This window comes from Periplaneta americana, chromosome 2, assembly GCF_040183065.1.
Source record: "Periplaneta americana isolate PAMFEO1 chromosome 2, P.americana_PAMFEO1_priV1, whole genome shotgun sequence".
Classification (NCBI taxonomy): Eukaryota; Metazoa; Arthropoda; class Insecta; order Blattodea; family Blattidae; genus Periplaneta; species Periplaneta americana.
Window position 1 is genome coordinate 30,842,702 of NC_091118.1, and position 18,383 is coordinate 30,861,084.

Sequence of the window (18,383 nt, forward strand, 5' to 3'; positions counted from 1 at the left end):
CAAGCGCTAAGTATGAAAAGAGGAAGGGTTGTGTATATGAATAAGCAGCCTGTTTTTAAGAAAACAGTGGTGCACAAACTTCAAACGGAACGTGAAATTTTATGTCGTTATTTTTATATGGATTCTTTCTGTTTAATATTATCTATATTGTCTGTAAAACAAAAGTACTAACACTGATTTCTTAATATTGCACTTGTGTTTTAAATCTTAATAACATAATAGAGAGTTAAGAAGGAATATTCACTTAAATTCCATAGTAGTATAATATTATACTGTATTAAGTGGATGAAACACATCATTCACAAAGAAAGTGATATTCCAAAGAAAGAGACTGAGTATGACATGATAAGTTGGAATTTATATTGAAAGTATCTTTAGCCTTACAAAAGTAATCAATAAACTAATCAAAACAATATTACAGTACAAAGCAAAGTTACCTAGGTATTGTATCTGTTTTAAGTGTAACTACTATTACATAACAAATCTCTTATCGCATTATGCTTTTAAGGTGATATTTGTGAGCAACTTTCTATCATCAGAATATTAAATTATTTTCTCGAAATCTGCTGAAGCTATAGAGCTGACACTTTTACAACACATGGGCACGTATCGTTTGCTTATGATGTAACAGTAGTTGCTTTGTTAATTCATTTCCTTACAAATAACTTCCATGCGAATATTTTCAAAATTTTCAATACACTATCTTCAGTAATACGTATATACGGTGGTATTAGATTTACGAAAACATTCTGTAAGGCTGCTAAATAAATAGGCCTATACCTGAAAATTTCACTTTTATATACGAAAAGTTGAGAAAATATTTCTTTTGAATTAAAAAATCAAACTTTTGAAAAATGAACATTAAAATTAAAACTTACATTCTTACAATGCACTTATACTTCTCAGGAAAATCTAAAAATTAACATGGATACAGTTTTAATAAGTTCTCTTCCCTTTATCTATTGAATCAGTGCTGGCCATCCCTGAATATAGCTCGACCAAGCGGGATATACTACCTCTTTCGTCTGTCTCTTTCCTTTCCGCTGTAAAGCGCCCAGGCTCTCCTGGGTTCTAAAGCGCGCTAGCTCCTGTGGGCATCAATTGATATGCCTGCCTTAACTATTGCTTTTAGTACACATATTTCAGAATGTACTTCACTTTGAACTGCTGTGTATAATTACAGCAGTTATGGTTTCAATATTGTATTTCAGTACAGCACTTAAGCTATAGCAGTTACAGTACCAACTGTTACGACATCCATTACAGTTTTAGTATTATTATTTTGCACTTCAAATCTTCCTTGAAGTCAACAATGCGTTGAATAAAAACTGAACTGAATACCAAGTTGCTGGACTCAGCAGATGGCTGTCATTTCGGATGTGCCGCGAAGGTTATGATGAACGGCAGACCTCATTGACACGCTCTCCCACAGCATCATCAGAGGAAGGTCACCTGTGATCATCGTGAGCTAATTGTATTTAATAACTGCCTTACACTAGACTCCGTGGAAACTGAAAGTATAAATATTGCTGCTGCAGTCAAAATGAACACTTTGTTCCATCATGTCTGTTGTCACGAGTGCGGCTGTCTTTTTGGCGTGCTTAGTCGTAGCACAGTCGAATCCCCAGAAGGATAAAATAGAACGTAAGTTTTATTATTTTCTTTTATCCTGGTGTCGAGGTTCACAAGGCAAGGGAGCTCTACCTCCCGGTCTGCTGTACATTTCAAGTGTGTGTTTCACTTTGTTTACACAGAGTGATTCACTTGCTTCTTATTATTAAGTTTTATGAAACCTGAATTTTATATCACGTCCATGAAATTACTGTTGTTAGTGGGAGATTTAAACGCAAGGTTGGGTATGACATTTCTATAGTGTTAGTTCCTTAATTCAAAATAGACAACTCTGCGTTTTAATTGGTTACCAATGAAAGTTAGCCCACTTGATGTTAGACACTATACTGGGTGTTCAGTTCAAAGTGTGTCATGGCTCGCTGTATGCCGTCATGTTGCTAGTCGATGAGCCTAGAGAATTCAATCTTCCTACACTTCCGCAGAGGTGTATTACTTATGTGCCAGAGACCAGAAGTTGCCTAGCAAGTACGGCGTTCATTCAGAAGAGTACTTACCGATACGTACGGTAACGCCAGTAGTGGCAGGAATGTGAACTGTACTGAGGTGAGTTTTTTCTTACTGTCGGGATATGGGGAGAGGGTTAAAACGATTACTTACGTATTTGTTGACATTAACTTCGACGGTCAACATGGACACGGAGCATTTGATTTGTGTTGTGGAATGTTGCCGTTACCGATGATAACAAATACCCTGCGTACGACTTGGCAGCGCAAAACACAGTTTGAAAGAGGTTATGGTAGCCATCTGTTGCTAGGACGTTCAAGTTATACCGTACATGTTCTCAAGTTCAGATTGAACGCCTTGATTAATAGGCAACTTCTCTGACACAAAAGCTGAAACTCGCTTCAAATCGCTGACTCATCAACAATGACGTCATGACACACTTTGAAATGAACACCCAGTATATCTTCGTTTTAAAATGCTAACGAAGTAAGCACCTACTGTCTTCCTCCGACGAGTTTAGCGCTGGGACCTAAAGTATTCTTGCCATCGGTGCGGGGGGGTTGCAGGTAGATTCTTTTGTTGCTACAGCCAAGCCGAGCCGAGCGGAGTGGGAAGTATTAATTGTCCAAAAATATGCAGTCTTCAGTTTGTAGTAGTGTATGACTGTGTACTTCTCGAGTTCAGCAGTACAGTATATTTAAATTGATTACTTTACAAGTTTAATTCAATTCTACTAATCACTAAATTTTATAGTATAAGTCTTCTTTTCATTTATATTATTTTAATTGTATTATGATTTTTCTTTTCATTTATTTTATTGTATTTGTCTTTCTGGTGGTGTAATTGGCCTTAACTTCACCAGAATGAATGAATGAATAAATGAATGAATGAACGAACGCATGAATAAATGAATGAAAAAATAAATAAATCAATAAAATTTTCTACAATACTTCCCTTCTCTGAACACGTAAGTAAGAATGGTTGTATCTCTATCTCGCCAAAAATACGTTAGAAAACTAATAGGCATACTGCTCTCGTAAATTGGGTGAATGTTTTCGGTATGATTGTACTTCCTACCAGACTGCCGCTGTCACTGTCCCCTCCCACTCCAGTACCGCGCTAGACTAGTCGGAACCGCATTCCTCTCAGCACTAAACTCCTCAGAGGATGACAGTATGTTAGGTTAGGCTGTAGCTCCTATTACAATTTAATAACGTATTTTTTTTACTTAAAAAGTTTTAATGTCGAAAGCATAGCCATTTTATACATGCTCGAAGTGATGGTCTTGTTTTGCAGTACATTTATGCACCGATGATGTAGAATCTAAAGGAATAAATAATACAGGGTGTTTCAGAAATACTTTCACAAACCTTGGGAGCATGTTCCTAACACCAAAACAATAAAAAAGTTCATATAAATATATGACCGAAAATTCTTAGTTTTTTAGTTATTAATGAAAGAACATAATGAAACATCTGTTAGATACTGTCAGCTTGGTAGCAAGTGTTGCAACTTTAATCAATTCACAAACTCATAACAATGAAAGTTTATATTCAACGCGTTTCGAGGTAAAATCCAACAATTTAACCGTTCATTTTGTTAGATAATCGAATGACGTTATTGATACAAGTCTGCTGATGCACCCATTGTATCCTAGATGGCTATGTGTTGCCAAGGAGTCCATAATCCGACGAGTGAATGCGTATGTGGAAGCAAGAGGAGAACATTTTGAACACTTTCTACCAAGTTGACAATATCTAACAGATGTTTTATTATGTTCTTTCATTAATAACTAAAAAACTAAGGATTTTCGGACATATGTTTATATGAACTTTTTTCTTGTTTTGGTGTGAGTAACATGCCCCAAGGTTTGTCAAGGTATTTCTGAAACACCCTGTATATGTGGAATATTCCGTATTTCCACATCGAAAGAAGAATATTAAGATTCATACTTAGTGCAACACCAGAACTCGTAAACCATTATTAGTTACACATCTTTATCACCTGATCTAGTATGACAGACAAACTATTTCCTTTTGCAATTAAGATTTGATTACGAGTACTGGCATTATGGAATTAACAGTAATTGAGCAGGATTGTATAACTTCGTACAAGTAAGGAGCAGATGATTCACCTGATACTGATGTTATTGTAAAGGGAGATTTGAAAAGGTTAGGTTGGAAGCAAATAATGTTGTTTTATAAAATAATTTAATTAAAGTTACTTTTTCACAGGATTATCCGGTAAAGAAGTCGATGGCGTCGAGGTAGTCAAGTGAGTACACGAGTTTCTTGTGAATATTAAATAATAAGATATTACTAAAAGTCAAGAGATAAAATATAAAGATCGCAATGTCAAACTTCGTATGCATGTTGGAAGGAGACCTTACGCATTTCATTAGCGATGAATATTGTAAAAGAAAATAGCATTCTATGGCTTTAGGTGTCCTACCTATGACTTTCGAGGAAAAACTCTTCTCAATGAAATTTCATGGCCTATTTCAAGAATACTACTTAAGCCTACTTTCAGGATTTACTTTGTATCATATTCCGGACCAGAGATCACCAATTACAATTAATCCAGGCATTAAAACATTACGCAAAGTCTGAGATCTGGCATTATAAATATCAGTCCTATAGTTCCAAAACGTGTCTTATCCACTTTTTATGTTTTTTCCACAAATAAAGAAAAAAAAACCGTTTTTCCCATTTGTTATGTTAAAATAATAATTTTTCACCCTTTAAAATAAATACTTTATACTATATAGATCAGGAATGTAAAATCATTAGTTACTTTGTTCAGTAAGGTTTTTATTTAAATGTTAAAATTGGAGAAGGCAAGTTTTGGAACCATATGAAAAGGCAAGTTTTAAAAACAACATAGTTGTATAAGACATGACAAATTAAGCTCGATTCACATTATACGGAACATCAACGTCACGGACCATCACCGTCACCGTCACCGTTACGTCCAATGCAAACTCATTCACACTTAACAGCAAGTGACCGTCAGTTTGCCGGCGTCATCAAAAATAGAGACGTAGTCAATGTTCTCAAACAATGTCGTAGCTCCTATGAGAGACAACCAATTGCACTGTAATTTTTAGGATTCATATATAAATGTCTAAGGAAAGCATATAAAAAAATTGAAATCAAAATCTTTTATGGACAGTGAGAAAAAAATACTAACTTCGAAGTCACCCGTTGAAAATAAACATTGACATATGAAAAGTTGATAAGCGACAAACTTTTTTATTTTTCACGTTAGATGTGGGTTCAAAGCGAGAGCGATGATTTGTATGAGGATCCGCAGTTCTAACAGATAAAAGTTGTTGCTCTGCGTAAGAAAGTCCGCCACGCAAACCCCCGCATTAAACTCGCCGTAACTCACAAACCGGTACAGGTTTTGAATATCAGCCACTTTTAAAAGTAATTTTCATTCTTTCTAAACATTTCTCTCGCTTTGACTCCCCATGTAACGTGAAAAGTTTGTCGCTTATCACTTTTGAGAGTGCCAATGTCTATTTTGAACGGGTGACTTCGAAGTTAGTAATTTTTTTCTCACTGTCCAAAAAAGATTTTGATTTCAAATTTTGTCTATGCTTTCCTTAGACATTTATATATGAATCCTAAAAATAACAGTACAATTGATTGTCTCTTATAGAAGCTACGACATGTTAATATTTAACGGTGCTGCTAGAGTCTAGCTGTCCAGCAGAAAAAACCGTCCACGTACAGGTTCCGTCACGTCAAAACATTCTCCTCGAGAATCCCAGACGGTCCGTGCCGTTGATAGTCCGTGACGTTGCCTGTATATCAGGGGCGGCCCGTCCTTATGTGCTACAGTGCTACAGCACAATGATAATTTTTGCTCAAATAATGTATTTGCAATACCACCATAATATTTGATCTGCCATTTGACAATTTCCAGTGGTTATGTTCACGACGCGTTATAAAGTGTTTAGTCTTCGCTCTCCGCTCTTTGGTGCCTCAGGGGGTTCGTTGTGCTGCTCAAAACTCTGTATGAGAATGTAGACAACTAATGCGCATGTGCGAAGCTGAAATCACTGCTCTGATTGGCTATTTTTACGCGGGGAAGTGCTGTAGTCAGCTTCAGCACAACACAGCTTGGAGATTGCAAAAGTAAAGCGTAACGAAAGAAAGCTTGTTTGTGGAAGAACTCGGAACTATGTACAATGTATTTGGTAATTCAAGTGTCCGACTGCTGCTGCCATCTACCAGCTAAAGTTGCTGTCAACAGCTATACTATACTGAACAAAAGAGTGTTCCAGACACAACTTGGAGTTCTATACGGAAGATCCGACTTCCGAAATATAGATGGCTGTTCAATTGTTACAAAACATAGTCTCCAACAATTCACGGGATCCATTCTGTGAAGTAACGAAGTTGTTAAATATTTTGGTTACAACACCAATGACCACTACTGAGCCAGAAAGATGTTTTTCTTGCTTGACACGCATAAAAACGTTTTTAAGGAAAACTATGTCCCAGGATCGTCTCTCTGCTCTTGCAATACTGTCAATAGAAAAGTGTATGATGTCCAAGATGGAGGGGTTTAACACCAAATGACAAGTTCTGCAGTACGAAAGAACGCCGTATGGACTTCATATTTCATCACTAGGCGAGATTCCAAATTAAGATAAATACATATGTGTAGGCCTCTACAGTAGGCCGATATAGAGATTGTAGCACACTCATTATTTTGACCACCAGCCGCTACTGCTGTATGTGAACGCTACCATATAAAATGCGTTGTACAATGTTTTGATGTAACACTGCTGGTCCGTGACGCGACGTTGATGTGACGTATAATGTGAATCGAGCTTAATTCTGCTAGTAAAATAGGACTAATATGCCTCTGAAATTATTTTCCTTTCTTCTGAAATATAAATTAAAGTTTCGTTGGTTACCACAACTCAATTTCATGTGGAAACTTTACGTATCTGTGTATTTAATGATTTCAGGAGTCTGGAAGTTAATATACCAGAAACAGTGGAATCAAATCGCGGATCTAGATCCCCAGACAATGCCTCCGCATCGGGATATGAATACAGTTCCCCACAGGGGAATGGACTGGGATATCCCCAACCTGGAGGACCGCCATACCGTCGGCCAAACAATCAGCAACAGCCTCCAGATTGCCAGCAACAGTTTAGTCAAGAGCCAGGCTATCAAGAAGGTGGTTATCAACAAGGCGGCTATCAACAACAAAATTTTGAACAACCCAACAACTTTCAACAACCAGACTTACAGCAACCGGAATATCAACAAGGTCAGCCGGGACAGACCAGTTTCTTCCAAGGATTCCAACAAGACATCAACCTGAGATGCTCTTGCCAATGCTCTCCAGCACCAGGTGCGTTTTTAATCAACGTCCGTTTGAAGTTAAAGTTATATGTCCCGTGTTCAATTTTGAATGAGAGCTCCGGCACTTGTTTCTATGCTTATAGGCACATCCATGAGGTTATCACGACGGAGCGAGTTTAGTAGTACTGTAGTAGTAGTAGTATAAGTAATAGCAGTTGTAGTAGTAGCAGCAGCAGCAATAGTACTAGTAGTAGTAGAAGTAATAGCAGTAGTAGTAGTAGTAGCAGCAGCAGCAATAGTAGTAGTAGAAGTAATAGTAGTAGTAGTAGTAGCAACAATAGTAGTAGTAGACGTAAAGCAGTAGTAGTAGCAATAGTAGTAGTAGTAGGAGCAATAGTAGTAGTAGTAGCAGCAATAGTAGTAGTAGTAGCAGCAATAGTAGCAGTAGAAGTAATAGCAGTAGTAGTAGCAGCAATAGTAGTAGTAGTAGTAGAAGTAGTAGCAGTAGTAGTAAAGGGTAGAAGTAGTAGCAGTAGTAGTAGTAGTAGAAGTAATAGCAGTAGTAGCAGTAGCAGCAATAGTAGTAGTAGTAGAAGTAATAGCAGTAGTAGTAGTAGTAGTAGAAGCAGCAACAGTAGTAGTAGTAGCAATAGTAGTAGTAGTAGAAGTAATAGCAGTTGTAGTAGTAGCAGCAATAGTAGTAGTAGACGTAATAGCAGTAGTAGTAGCAATAGTAGTAGTAGAGTAATACCAGTAGTAGTAGTAGCAGCAGCAATAGCAGTAGTAGAAGTAATAGCAGTAGTAGTAGCAATAGTAGTAGTAGTAGAAGTAATAGCAGCAGTAGTAGTAGCAGCAATAGTAGTAGTAGTAGTAGTAATAGCAGTAGTAGTAGTAGCAGCAATAGTAGTAGTAGCAGCAGTAGTAGTAGTAGCAGCAGCAGTAGTGGTAGTAGTAGTAGTAGCAGCAGTAGTAGTAGTAGTAGAAGTAACAGCAGTAGTAGTAGTAGCAATAGTAGTAGTAGTAATAGCAGTAGTAGTAGTAGTAGCAGCAGCAATAGTAGTAGTAGTAGTAGCAGTAGTAGTAGTATGGAAGCAGCAACAATAGTAGTAGTAGCAATAGTAGTAGTAGTAGTAGTAGTAGTAGTAGTAGTAGTAGTAGAAGTAATAGCAGTAGTATTAGTAGCAGCAATAGTAGTAATAGCAGTAGTAGTAGTAGCAGCAATAGTAGTAGTAGTAGCAGTAGTAGTAGTAGAAGTAATAGCATTAGTAGTAGTAGTAGCAACAATAGTAGTAGTAGTAGAAGTAATAGCAGTAGGGTGGTAGTAGTAGTAGTAGCAGCAGCAGTAGTGGTAGTGGTAGTAGTAGTAGTAGCAGTATTAGTAGTAGTAGCAATAGTAGTAGTAGTAGTAGCAGCAATGGTAGTACTAGTAGTAGCAGAAATAGTAGTATTAGTAGCAGCAGTAGTAGTAGTAGCAATAGTAGTAGTAGTAGCAGTAATAGTAGTAGTAGTAGTAGCAGTAGTAGTAGCAGCAATAGTAGTAGTAGTAGTAGCAGCAATAGTAGTAGTAGCAGTAGTAGTAGTAGCAATAGTAGTAGTAATAGTAGTAGCAGTAGTAGTAGTAGCAGCAGTAGTGATAGTAGTAGTGGTAGTAGTAGTAGTAGATTTATTTTACCTGGCAGAGTTGAGTCATAAGGCCTTCTCTTTCACTCAGTCAGGTTTGAGTCATATGTATATATACATGAAATACATAGACTATAAAACAACACAAAATTAGACACCTAAGAGATGATATAAAATAAAGTAGAACTTTACAAATAATTAAAATCAGTTACATAAGATAATATAGTCTAAGAGGGATATAACTTATACAACTTATAAACCATGGAAATTACTCGAGATAAATTCGACGATTACATAGGCTATACTAGTAATAGATGCATAATGAGAATATGAAGAATTTGGATGATAACGGAATCACTTTAGGTAGAATGTACAATTATATATACGAATGCAGGAAATTTCAAGCCCAATAATTAACAAGTCCCTAAGAGAAACAACAACAGTCAAATTTCTTGGCTTACAAATGGATAATGTGTTAAATTGAAAAAAAAAATAATATTAAAGAAATTCAGCATATTTTGCTATTAGATATATGCAAGAGATAATAAATATCAATACCTTAAAAGCAATATACTTTGGATACTTTCACTCGGTAATGAGTTTTTGAATAATATTCTAGGGAAATTCTACAGACAGCAACAGTATGTATATTCCCACTACAAAAAGAGTAATTAGAATAATAGAAGGTGCAAAATCCAGGGAATCGTGTAGGATCATGTTTAAAACGCTACAAATAATGCCCATGGCTCGTCAGTATATTTTTTTCATAAATAAACTTCCTCATATGTAGCTAATCTTGAAAACTTTGTAACTAATTCAACAGTTCATAACCTAAACACGCGTCAAAAACGGTTTTCATACTCCATCGGCAAGTCTATCGTGCTATCAAAAAGAATTACGTTATATGGCAGTAAATATTTTTAATAGCTTCCCTATGGATATAAAAAATGAAACTCAGAACATAAGATTATTTAGGGCAAAATTGAAGAAGTACCTAATTTCACACGCCTTCTATTCTGCAAGTGAATTTATGGCATTCAACAACAGTGGATGAATATTTCTGTCTTGTATTAAATATTGATATTAAACCTTTGTGTTGTAGGGGCTACTGGTACACTATGCATATTGTAAACCTTTCTGTAGGCCTATATATTTCAACTCGACTGTGACTATAATTAAGACTTTGGAGTAGTATTAAATTGTTTGTAACATGTTCCATATTCTAGCTGTGAAGCGAAGTACGAATACCATGGAGTGTAAATAAATACAATACAATACAATAAAATACAATACAATGCAATGCAATACAACACAACACAATACAACACAATACAATACAATACAACACAATACAATACAACACAATACAATACAATACAATGCAATGCAATACAACACAACACAATACAACGCAATACAATACAATACAACACAATACAATGCAATGCAATACAACACAACACAACACAATACAACACAATACAATACAATACAACACAATACAATACAATACAATACAATGCAATACAATGCAATACAACACAACACAATACAATACAATACAACACAATACAATACAACACAATACAATACAATAAGCAGGTTACAAGACAAGAGATTGCATAGCGAAAAGTGCTACATAACATACAGGTAAAAACAATTAAGTGAAATATTGAAATAATAAAAAAAACTTGGTCACTTAAAACAAATTTACAAACATCCGGAAGAGTCTAGTTCTGTTCTAAATATAACTGACTTAAAGATCTTTAGACTGACTACTCCTGATTTCCTGTGACAAGGAATTACAGGATTTCCTGTGTCTATTGTGAAGGAAGCAGAATAGACAGATGTTTGATGATATGGTATTAATAGAACAAGGCTATGCTGTGAACGTGTATCACGGATGTGGTGGGATGCTAAAAGTGTGAACCAAGAACGAGGTAAATAGGTGTGGAATTATTTAGAATCTGATACAGCAAACAGAGCGAATGAACTGAACGTCACTCTCGTAAAAAAAGGCAAGATAATAAATTGTAAAAAGTACTCGGAGGCATGACATAGCGACGTTAAAAAATGAAACGGACACAAGGATTATGAACACGCTGAAGTTTCAACGACAATTCAATACTAAGGTAACTACACAAAACGTCGCAATAGCCAAAGTAAGGCATCACCAGGGTCTGTACGCAGATGTGTTTCGGTTTAGAAGGAAAGAGGTTTTTCAGTCTTCGAGACATAGATATACGATGTATATAGTGCCTTATACGAATTGTTTCTGCCCATAATTTTTTACTAAACTGTCCATCTATTGGAGTATTATACAATACATGGGCATAGTGATCAAATCTGATTGGCAGTTTCACACACACTTCCTATTACAGCCATTGCCTTATATGAATTGTTTCTGCCCACAATTTTTTACTAAACTGTCCATCTATTGGAGTATTATACAATATATGAGCATAGTAATCAAATCTGATTGGCAGTTTCACACACACTTCCTATTACAGCCATTGCTTTATACAAATTGTTTCTGCCCACAATTTTTTACTAACTGTCCATCTATTGGAGTATTATACAATTCATGGGCATAGTGATCAAATCTGATTGGCAGTTTCACACACACTTCCTATTACAGCCATTGCTTTATACAAATTGTTTCTGCCCACAATTTTTTACTAACTGTCCATCTATTGGAGTATTATACAATACATGGGCATAGAGATCAAATCTGATTGGCAGTTTGACACACACTTCCTATTACAGCCATTGCTTTATACAAATTGTTTCTGCCCACAATTTTTTACTAACTGTCCATCTATTGGAGTATTATTCAATACACGGGCACAGTTTCCTTTTTTGACCAGAACTTACAGTCTTCTACTAGTTCCACACTGAATTCAGTGGATGCCATAAAATGGACGTATTGTGAAACTACTTTAGTAGAGCTAGTTTGTCGTCATTTCTCACCACTTGCTCGTAACTAGCCCTATCTTTTTTCTTCATATTAGTGTCACTTTTTAGTGAAGCGTATTATATTGTAAAGAAAATTTTGATTATATGAAAATGATGCCAGCATGAAATAACAGCTATCACGTTTGTATAATATTATGTATTCTACTTATTACACAAAACTATAGTAATGTGATTGATGAAAAGTCACGTCAGTGACCAAAGGTATCGCCAATGATAGGGTAAAGTAGGGTCTGTTGGACAGTCGGGCATGTTGGACACTCTGTACTTTAACGTGTTACCTCGCCACTTGGGGGCACCACTCGTGGCTACTTCCGTCATTGACTTCTAGCAGAATGTGGTGCCCACAAGTGGCGAGGTAACACGTTAAAGTACAGAGTGTCTAACATGCCCGACTGTCCAACAGACCCTAGTTTACCCTACCTCTTAAAAAGTAGTTTTGTACGCCTGTGTGAGAACTCAAACAATGTTTCTATTATTATTACGTGAATAGCTAATGTGTAAGAATGTCTCAACAGTTAATATTATTTCATTTAACATATAACAAATCGGCAATTATATTTGCTTTTCTCAGCCATGCTGCTGACTGGACGGAATGATAAATTCAATCAAATGAAGGCATCTAGTGACAAGAAAACAGAAGAAACTCGAATGATCACCAGAAAGCGCAGATGATATAGAATAAGATACCTCAGGCCACGAACCTACTGTATATAAACACATATTGAATGACATGAATACATTTCTAAGGTATCATATATGATACCGAAGAGCAGACGAGGTTATTTGAACTATTTTCTCGGGAATAACAAATTCAATAAGAATATTATATAAAACTTCTCTCTTAACAGAGTCACATGTTTTTTTTAACCTATGATGTACTGTAACCTTATTCTCTTATTTTTTCTCCAATATCTGTCGAGTACAAAAAAATCTGATCAATAATGGACATATTACGCCTAAAGCCACATCAATGATCCCCAATAATTTCATCTACATATGAGTTAATCTTCTCAAAAGAATATTGGACAACATTTTGTACGACGTCAACAAAAGTGATATTCCTCAAAATTTACTATAGTTAGTTTTTTCCACTTCTTAAAGGTAGGTACAATTATGGACTCCTTCCATTGTTTTGGTACAATTTCGTTTTCTAAAGTAGCAAGTACAAGCTTATAAATTTCGCTAGATAATGCGTTTCCAACTTATTGTATATTATGCTGTAATTTGATCGATATCTGGGGACTTTTACTTTTCAACTTTTCAATGATTTGCAATATTATTATAGTACATTACGCAACGAACCTATAATGATAGTAATTAAGAAGAGAGTATGGATTTATTTTTATTTTATTGGGTTATTTTACGACGCTGTATCAACATCTAGGTTATTTAGCGTCTGAATGATATGAAGGTGATAATGCCGGTGAAATGAGTCCGGGGTCCAGCACCGAAAGTTACCCAGCATTTGCTCGTATTGGGTTGAGGAAAAACCCCGGAAAAAACCTCAACTAGGTAACTTGCCCCGACCGGGATTCGAACCCGGGCCACCTGGTTTCGCGGCCAGACGCGCTGACCGTTACTCCACAGGTGTGGACAGCGAGTATGGATGTTTATGAAACGAGCGCAAGCGAGTTTCATAATTTTCATACGAGCTTCTTAATTACCATTACAGGCGAGTTTCATACGACTTTTTATGCTCGACCATATTTCTAACTTGAAATTATTCAGATGTATACATTTTATTTGTATCTGACAAGATCGGAAGTGACCTTGTTCTACGTCGTGAATTGTGAGATGTGCGCAGACGCGAAAGTATTGATTTTTTCCGAGGAACAATAATGTCATTGACCTTGTGTAATCCCGTTAAACTTGGTATAACCTTGATTATTGAATTCGACATTGAAAAACGAGATGACAAATTGAATTTATTTGAATATTATTTACAATTAACGCTAATTATTATAGTAACAGAACATAACCTTCTGCGACAGTATTGGATTTCCAGCCTCCGTGACTTTTCGCTATTTCTCTTTCGATTGCATATCCGAGAATAATCAATACTTGTGGTTTTATAACGGTACAAAGCTGACTTGTTATTGGCTGAACACCTGTAAGCTGAGTTGTCATTGGCTGAAAACACCTGTACTTTAATGAGTAGGTGTACTTTAATACATGCATTAAAGGACTGCTACCAGGTGTATAATTACTACATTTCGGCATGGTCGAGCATAAAATATTTTAAAGAAACATTTCATTATATGTGACTGACACTACAGACCACAACAAATTCATTCAAGATACACACCAAGCAAAGACTTACAGCAGCCACAAAAGCCATTCATGACATTAGAGAACTAACCAAGCTATCTCTCAAAACAGCGATGATCATCTTCGACACCAAGATAGTCCCCATACTCACATACGGACTAGACCTAACGTGGGACAAACTGCGCATGAAAGACCTCCATACCCTAGAGAACGTCAAAGCTCGCTTCTTGAAGGCAGCACTAGGAGTATCGAAACACACTCTATCCAGGCTGGTGTACGTGCTCGCCCAAGAGACCTTCTTGATAGAAGAACTCAGAACAAAACTCGATCTGCCCTCCACTTCCAACTGGAAGAAAGCACTAGACGAGAGGATAAGGAAGAGGAAAGACATCTGGGAGGACTTCTACATAACGGAGGCCATGATAAACCGGACCTGGACAGACACGAACCAGAAGCTCAGCCACTTCGTGACATCGCTGGCGGTTCAGGGATACCACCACAAGATATGCAGAATTCAGTCTTTCCACGAACCGGATGACAACTATGTGTGTGTCTTATGCAACAAGACATGTGATAGATACCATATCCTACTCTGTGGGATGAACTTTGTTCAATCTAAGTGATTCTCAATTATGCACAATTTGTGCGCTTTATTATTATTATTATTATTATTATTATTATTATTATTATTATTATTATTATTATTAATTATATTTGAGAGCGCTGGAGTGCCCTAAAGTTCATGGACATGCGTTGTTTCTCAAATACCCGAAATGTTTTCAATAAAAAGGTATAATAGTTTGTATTTATTCTGTATGTAAGTTAATGAGAACAAAAGCTATTTAAGTAAAAATTTAGTACATATTGTATTTTGTCCTTCATACATATTACAAAACGAAAAGAAAAATTCTAAAACGTTTTAAAGTGAAAACACTGATATCTTATTGAAGTCCCACAATACAGCTCTTCAGGTGGACCGCATTTGTTACGGAAAAGTCAGAAAAACATATCTTCATAAAATATTCTGATTTCATCCTCTTCAGGGAAATACTGTCATGACATCAACACTTAAAATAAGGCGGACATATCTTACTTTCTCCTACAGCGTGGAAATGCAAGTATTAATATCAGAAACGCAGTAAACTCATTTTGGACTTGTGTTGTTTCTCAAAAAACCGATTCGTATTTTAAATATATTATTTGCCGCATGATCTATAAACTGAGAACTGCAAAATTATGTCCACGAATTCAAAGCATCTATCAGTGACAAAAATGTCAATTTGTAATGCCTAACTTTCTTTCAGGTTTTGGTGGAATTGCTGGTGGACCAGTAGGCTTTGCAGCCCCTGCCGCTGCCAGGTATGTGATGAACTGATAAGCATGTGAATATAAATACAAGATTAATAGGACGGAGTTACGTAATAATAGACCAACCGACAATTTGAAAAAAAAGAGAGAGAGAGAGAGAAAAAGAGATATTTGCACAAATCTGTTGATGGCATGCTAATTTAACTCGGAAAAATCAAGAATGCGATATCGGAATTTTGCTGCTATTTATAAGCAAAAATTCGTTTATTGCATAAAATTCATTTATTTATTTTGCTTTGAAATATTAATTCAACTCCTGGTCTCTTACTAAAAATCGGTTAGCCTTTTTTGGTATTATTTGTGCTATTTATTTTTTATTACAAAAACTGCCCCCCATTGAGGGTAGCCCTTACGAACTCAATATATCCTCAAAAAATTAATATAAATATGTAAACATAAATATTAAATTAAAAAAAAAAGGAAACAAAGAAAAGGGCATGAAAAATTACAATTATTGCTATATGTGATTAATCAGGATTTGACAGGATTTTTTTAACACAGTTATCACAATGTCAACCGTCAGGGATGTTGGCAAAGCGAAGTGCCGTCGAAATTCTTCGAAAAAAGCTGGTATAGTCCCTCGAGCATCTATGAGCAAGCCGAAAACCTCAACGTGAATTAAGGCATATTTCAGCTTGAAATACTTAGTTGACTGTAGGCTCATAGCTCGACTTCTTCTCATGGTGGACCTCGTCTGACTGATTATGATACAAATGTCATGTTTCTAAGTGTCTCCTAACGATAGTTTGTAATCAGAAAGATCATTTATAGAAACACTGTATTTACATTTATTGAGATTAGGCCTAAGTCATTTTTCTTCATTTTTAAACAGAAGACATTCTTTCTTTTCATGCGTTTGGTATTAAATATTCAGTAAATGTAGTACCCAACTTGAAAACAAAATATTCAAAATTGTTGTATTCTACAATTGATGCCCTGAATTGTACTTCACTATCAGATAGAATATTTAATTTTGAAGTCAAACCATTAGTACGGAACAAGCATCATACATGTGAAAGAAAGAGCAGGAGGAAGAGCTATTCGTTATAAACTGTCAATGAAGAAGATTAATATACTAATATTTTTTTTTATTACAGAGGAGGTTCTGGAAGACCGGAGCATTTGACGAAGAAGTGAACAGAAGGCAGAATAACAATACCACACGTAATTTCTCAGGTACCCTAAGAGGACACAGTGATAAGATAAAATAAACTGGAAAGACTGGAAACAGATGTCCAAAAAATTGTTACCAATTCAAGTCTAGATGATAAAACAACGTCAGCAGGATCTACCTTGTTTCAGAAAAACCAACTGAGGCGTTTTCTGGAACGAGAACTTAAAACTAAAAAATTTTGAATTTGAGATACAGAGCATCAAACATTTTAAATCTGGAACAAAAGCTATGCGTAGAATGATATTCAAATGTTTCCTTCCATAAGACGATGTGTTTGTTGGAGGAATATAATATTTTGTCAGAGGGGAGGATTCGATATATGTTGAAAACGCAAAAAACAAAGTAATGTACGATAAGTTGTTATTCCAGAGAACATCTCAATTATAGCAAATCCTTGAAGACGGAAGATCTAACATACCTTGTATTATTTATGTTGATACTATATTTAATTGTATATTTAAGTAAACTAGAATTTTGTAAATTAGACAATGATCAGATGAACTTATCTCTGTATTTCGATGTACGAGTCTGGGAAATTCTTAATGTAAGCTGATATGTATTTACTCATCGCATTCATTTAATATACTTCCAATAAATATTTATACTCTCAACAATACGCAGTACTGTTGATTATCAAGATTAGTTTTACTCTGCAAGGATATTAACCCTCTACCTTCATCACTAACTAGGTGCCAAGCCACGCTGTCTTAACGTTATCTCACAGTCTACTATATACAGTCACGAAGCTTGAGTTTTGAGGGTGCTAGAAACAATAGACTGTGACGGTTCTATTTTGCATTGCCTATAATGAGGCGATATTAGCGATCCTAGTGGTGAACAACTATCTAATGTTTGCATATTTACTACGTATTGAGCTTCGCGACTGTATATACTAGACTGTGGTAATCTTATGTACAAAGCAAAATGTTGCTTGTTTACATCAATTGCATTAAACCTGAACGAATTTGTTCACTATGGCGGCATGCAGAGTGGCCTAATGTCACTTAGCTATCCCGTTATCTAACCACTAGGATTGCCAACCCTCCCATATTTCCCGGCATCTCCCGTATTTGGCAGTAATTTTCAATAGTCTCCCGGCTCCCGTAGTTTTCTTCTCTTCGACCATTTTCTTCCCTTATATTTTCATAATATAGAAGTTTTATTTCAAACATTTGGTTTGCCGTGAACGAAGATGATTCACATGATGAATTTTGTTGTTCTAGAGACGAATTAAAATATCCAGTCTCTATAGAAGGCAAACGCTTGGTAGAAATGGTTTTCAATACTGACCAGGTTAAAATAAAAAATGTTAATACAGGAAATTAAAAAAATAACTGGCAAACGTGATTTGGAAACAATACATAATCGTAGAGCGCTGAAGTATAGGCCTACAACAGGATATAAAAAAATGACGTCGTTGTTATGTTTCCATAGTTACCAAATATTCTTGTGGTTCTGTTTACGTTCCCATTGTAAATGATGGTATGACTTTTTGATTTTATGATAACGTTATGTTTAATTTTCATTGTGAACGGACTTCATTGTTCTCGTTTCCGCTGTACTGGAATCAAATA

At 35.8% G+C, this 18,383-nt stretch overlaps 2 protein-coding genes across 2 annotated transcripts in view; one reads left to right on the top strand and one right to left on the bottom strand.

The window, feature by feature from the left end:
* Obp93a (Odorant-binding protein 93a) overlaps positions 1 to 18,383 on the bottom strand; it is a 288,764-nt gene that overhangs the window by 77,767 nt on the left and 192,614 nt on the right. The window lies entirely within an intron of this gene.
* LOC138695254 (uncharacterized) lies at positions 1,557 to 17,475 on the top strand. The gene is made up of 5 exons (XM_069819697.1): positions 1,557 to 1,644; positions 4,311 to 4,350; positions 7,061 to 7,452; positions 15,572 to 15,626; positions 16,733 to 17,475. Exons 1-5 carry the CDS (start codon positions 1,563 to 1,565, stop codon positions 16,770 to 16,772), a joined length of 609 nt encoding a protein of 202 aa, XP_069675798.1. The 5' UTR covers positions 1,557 to 1,562; the 3' UTR covers positions 16,773 to 17,475.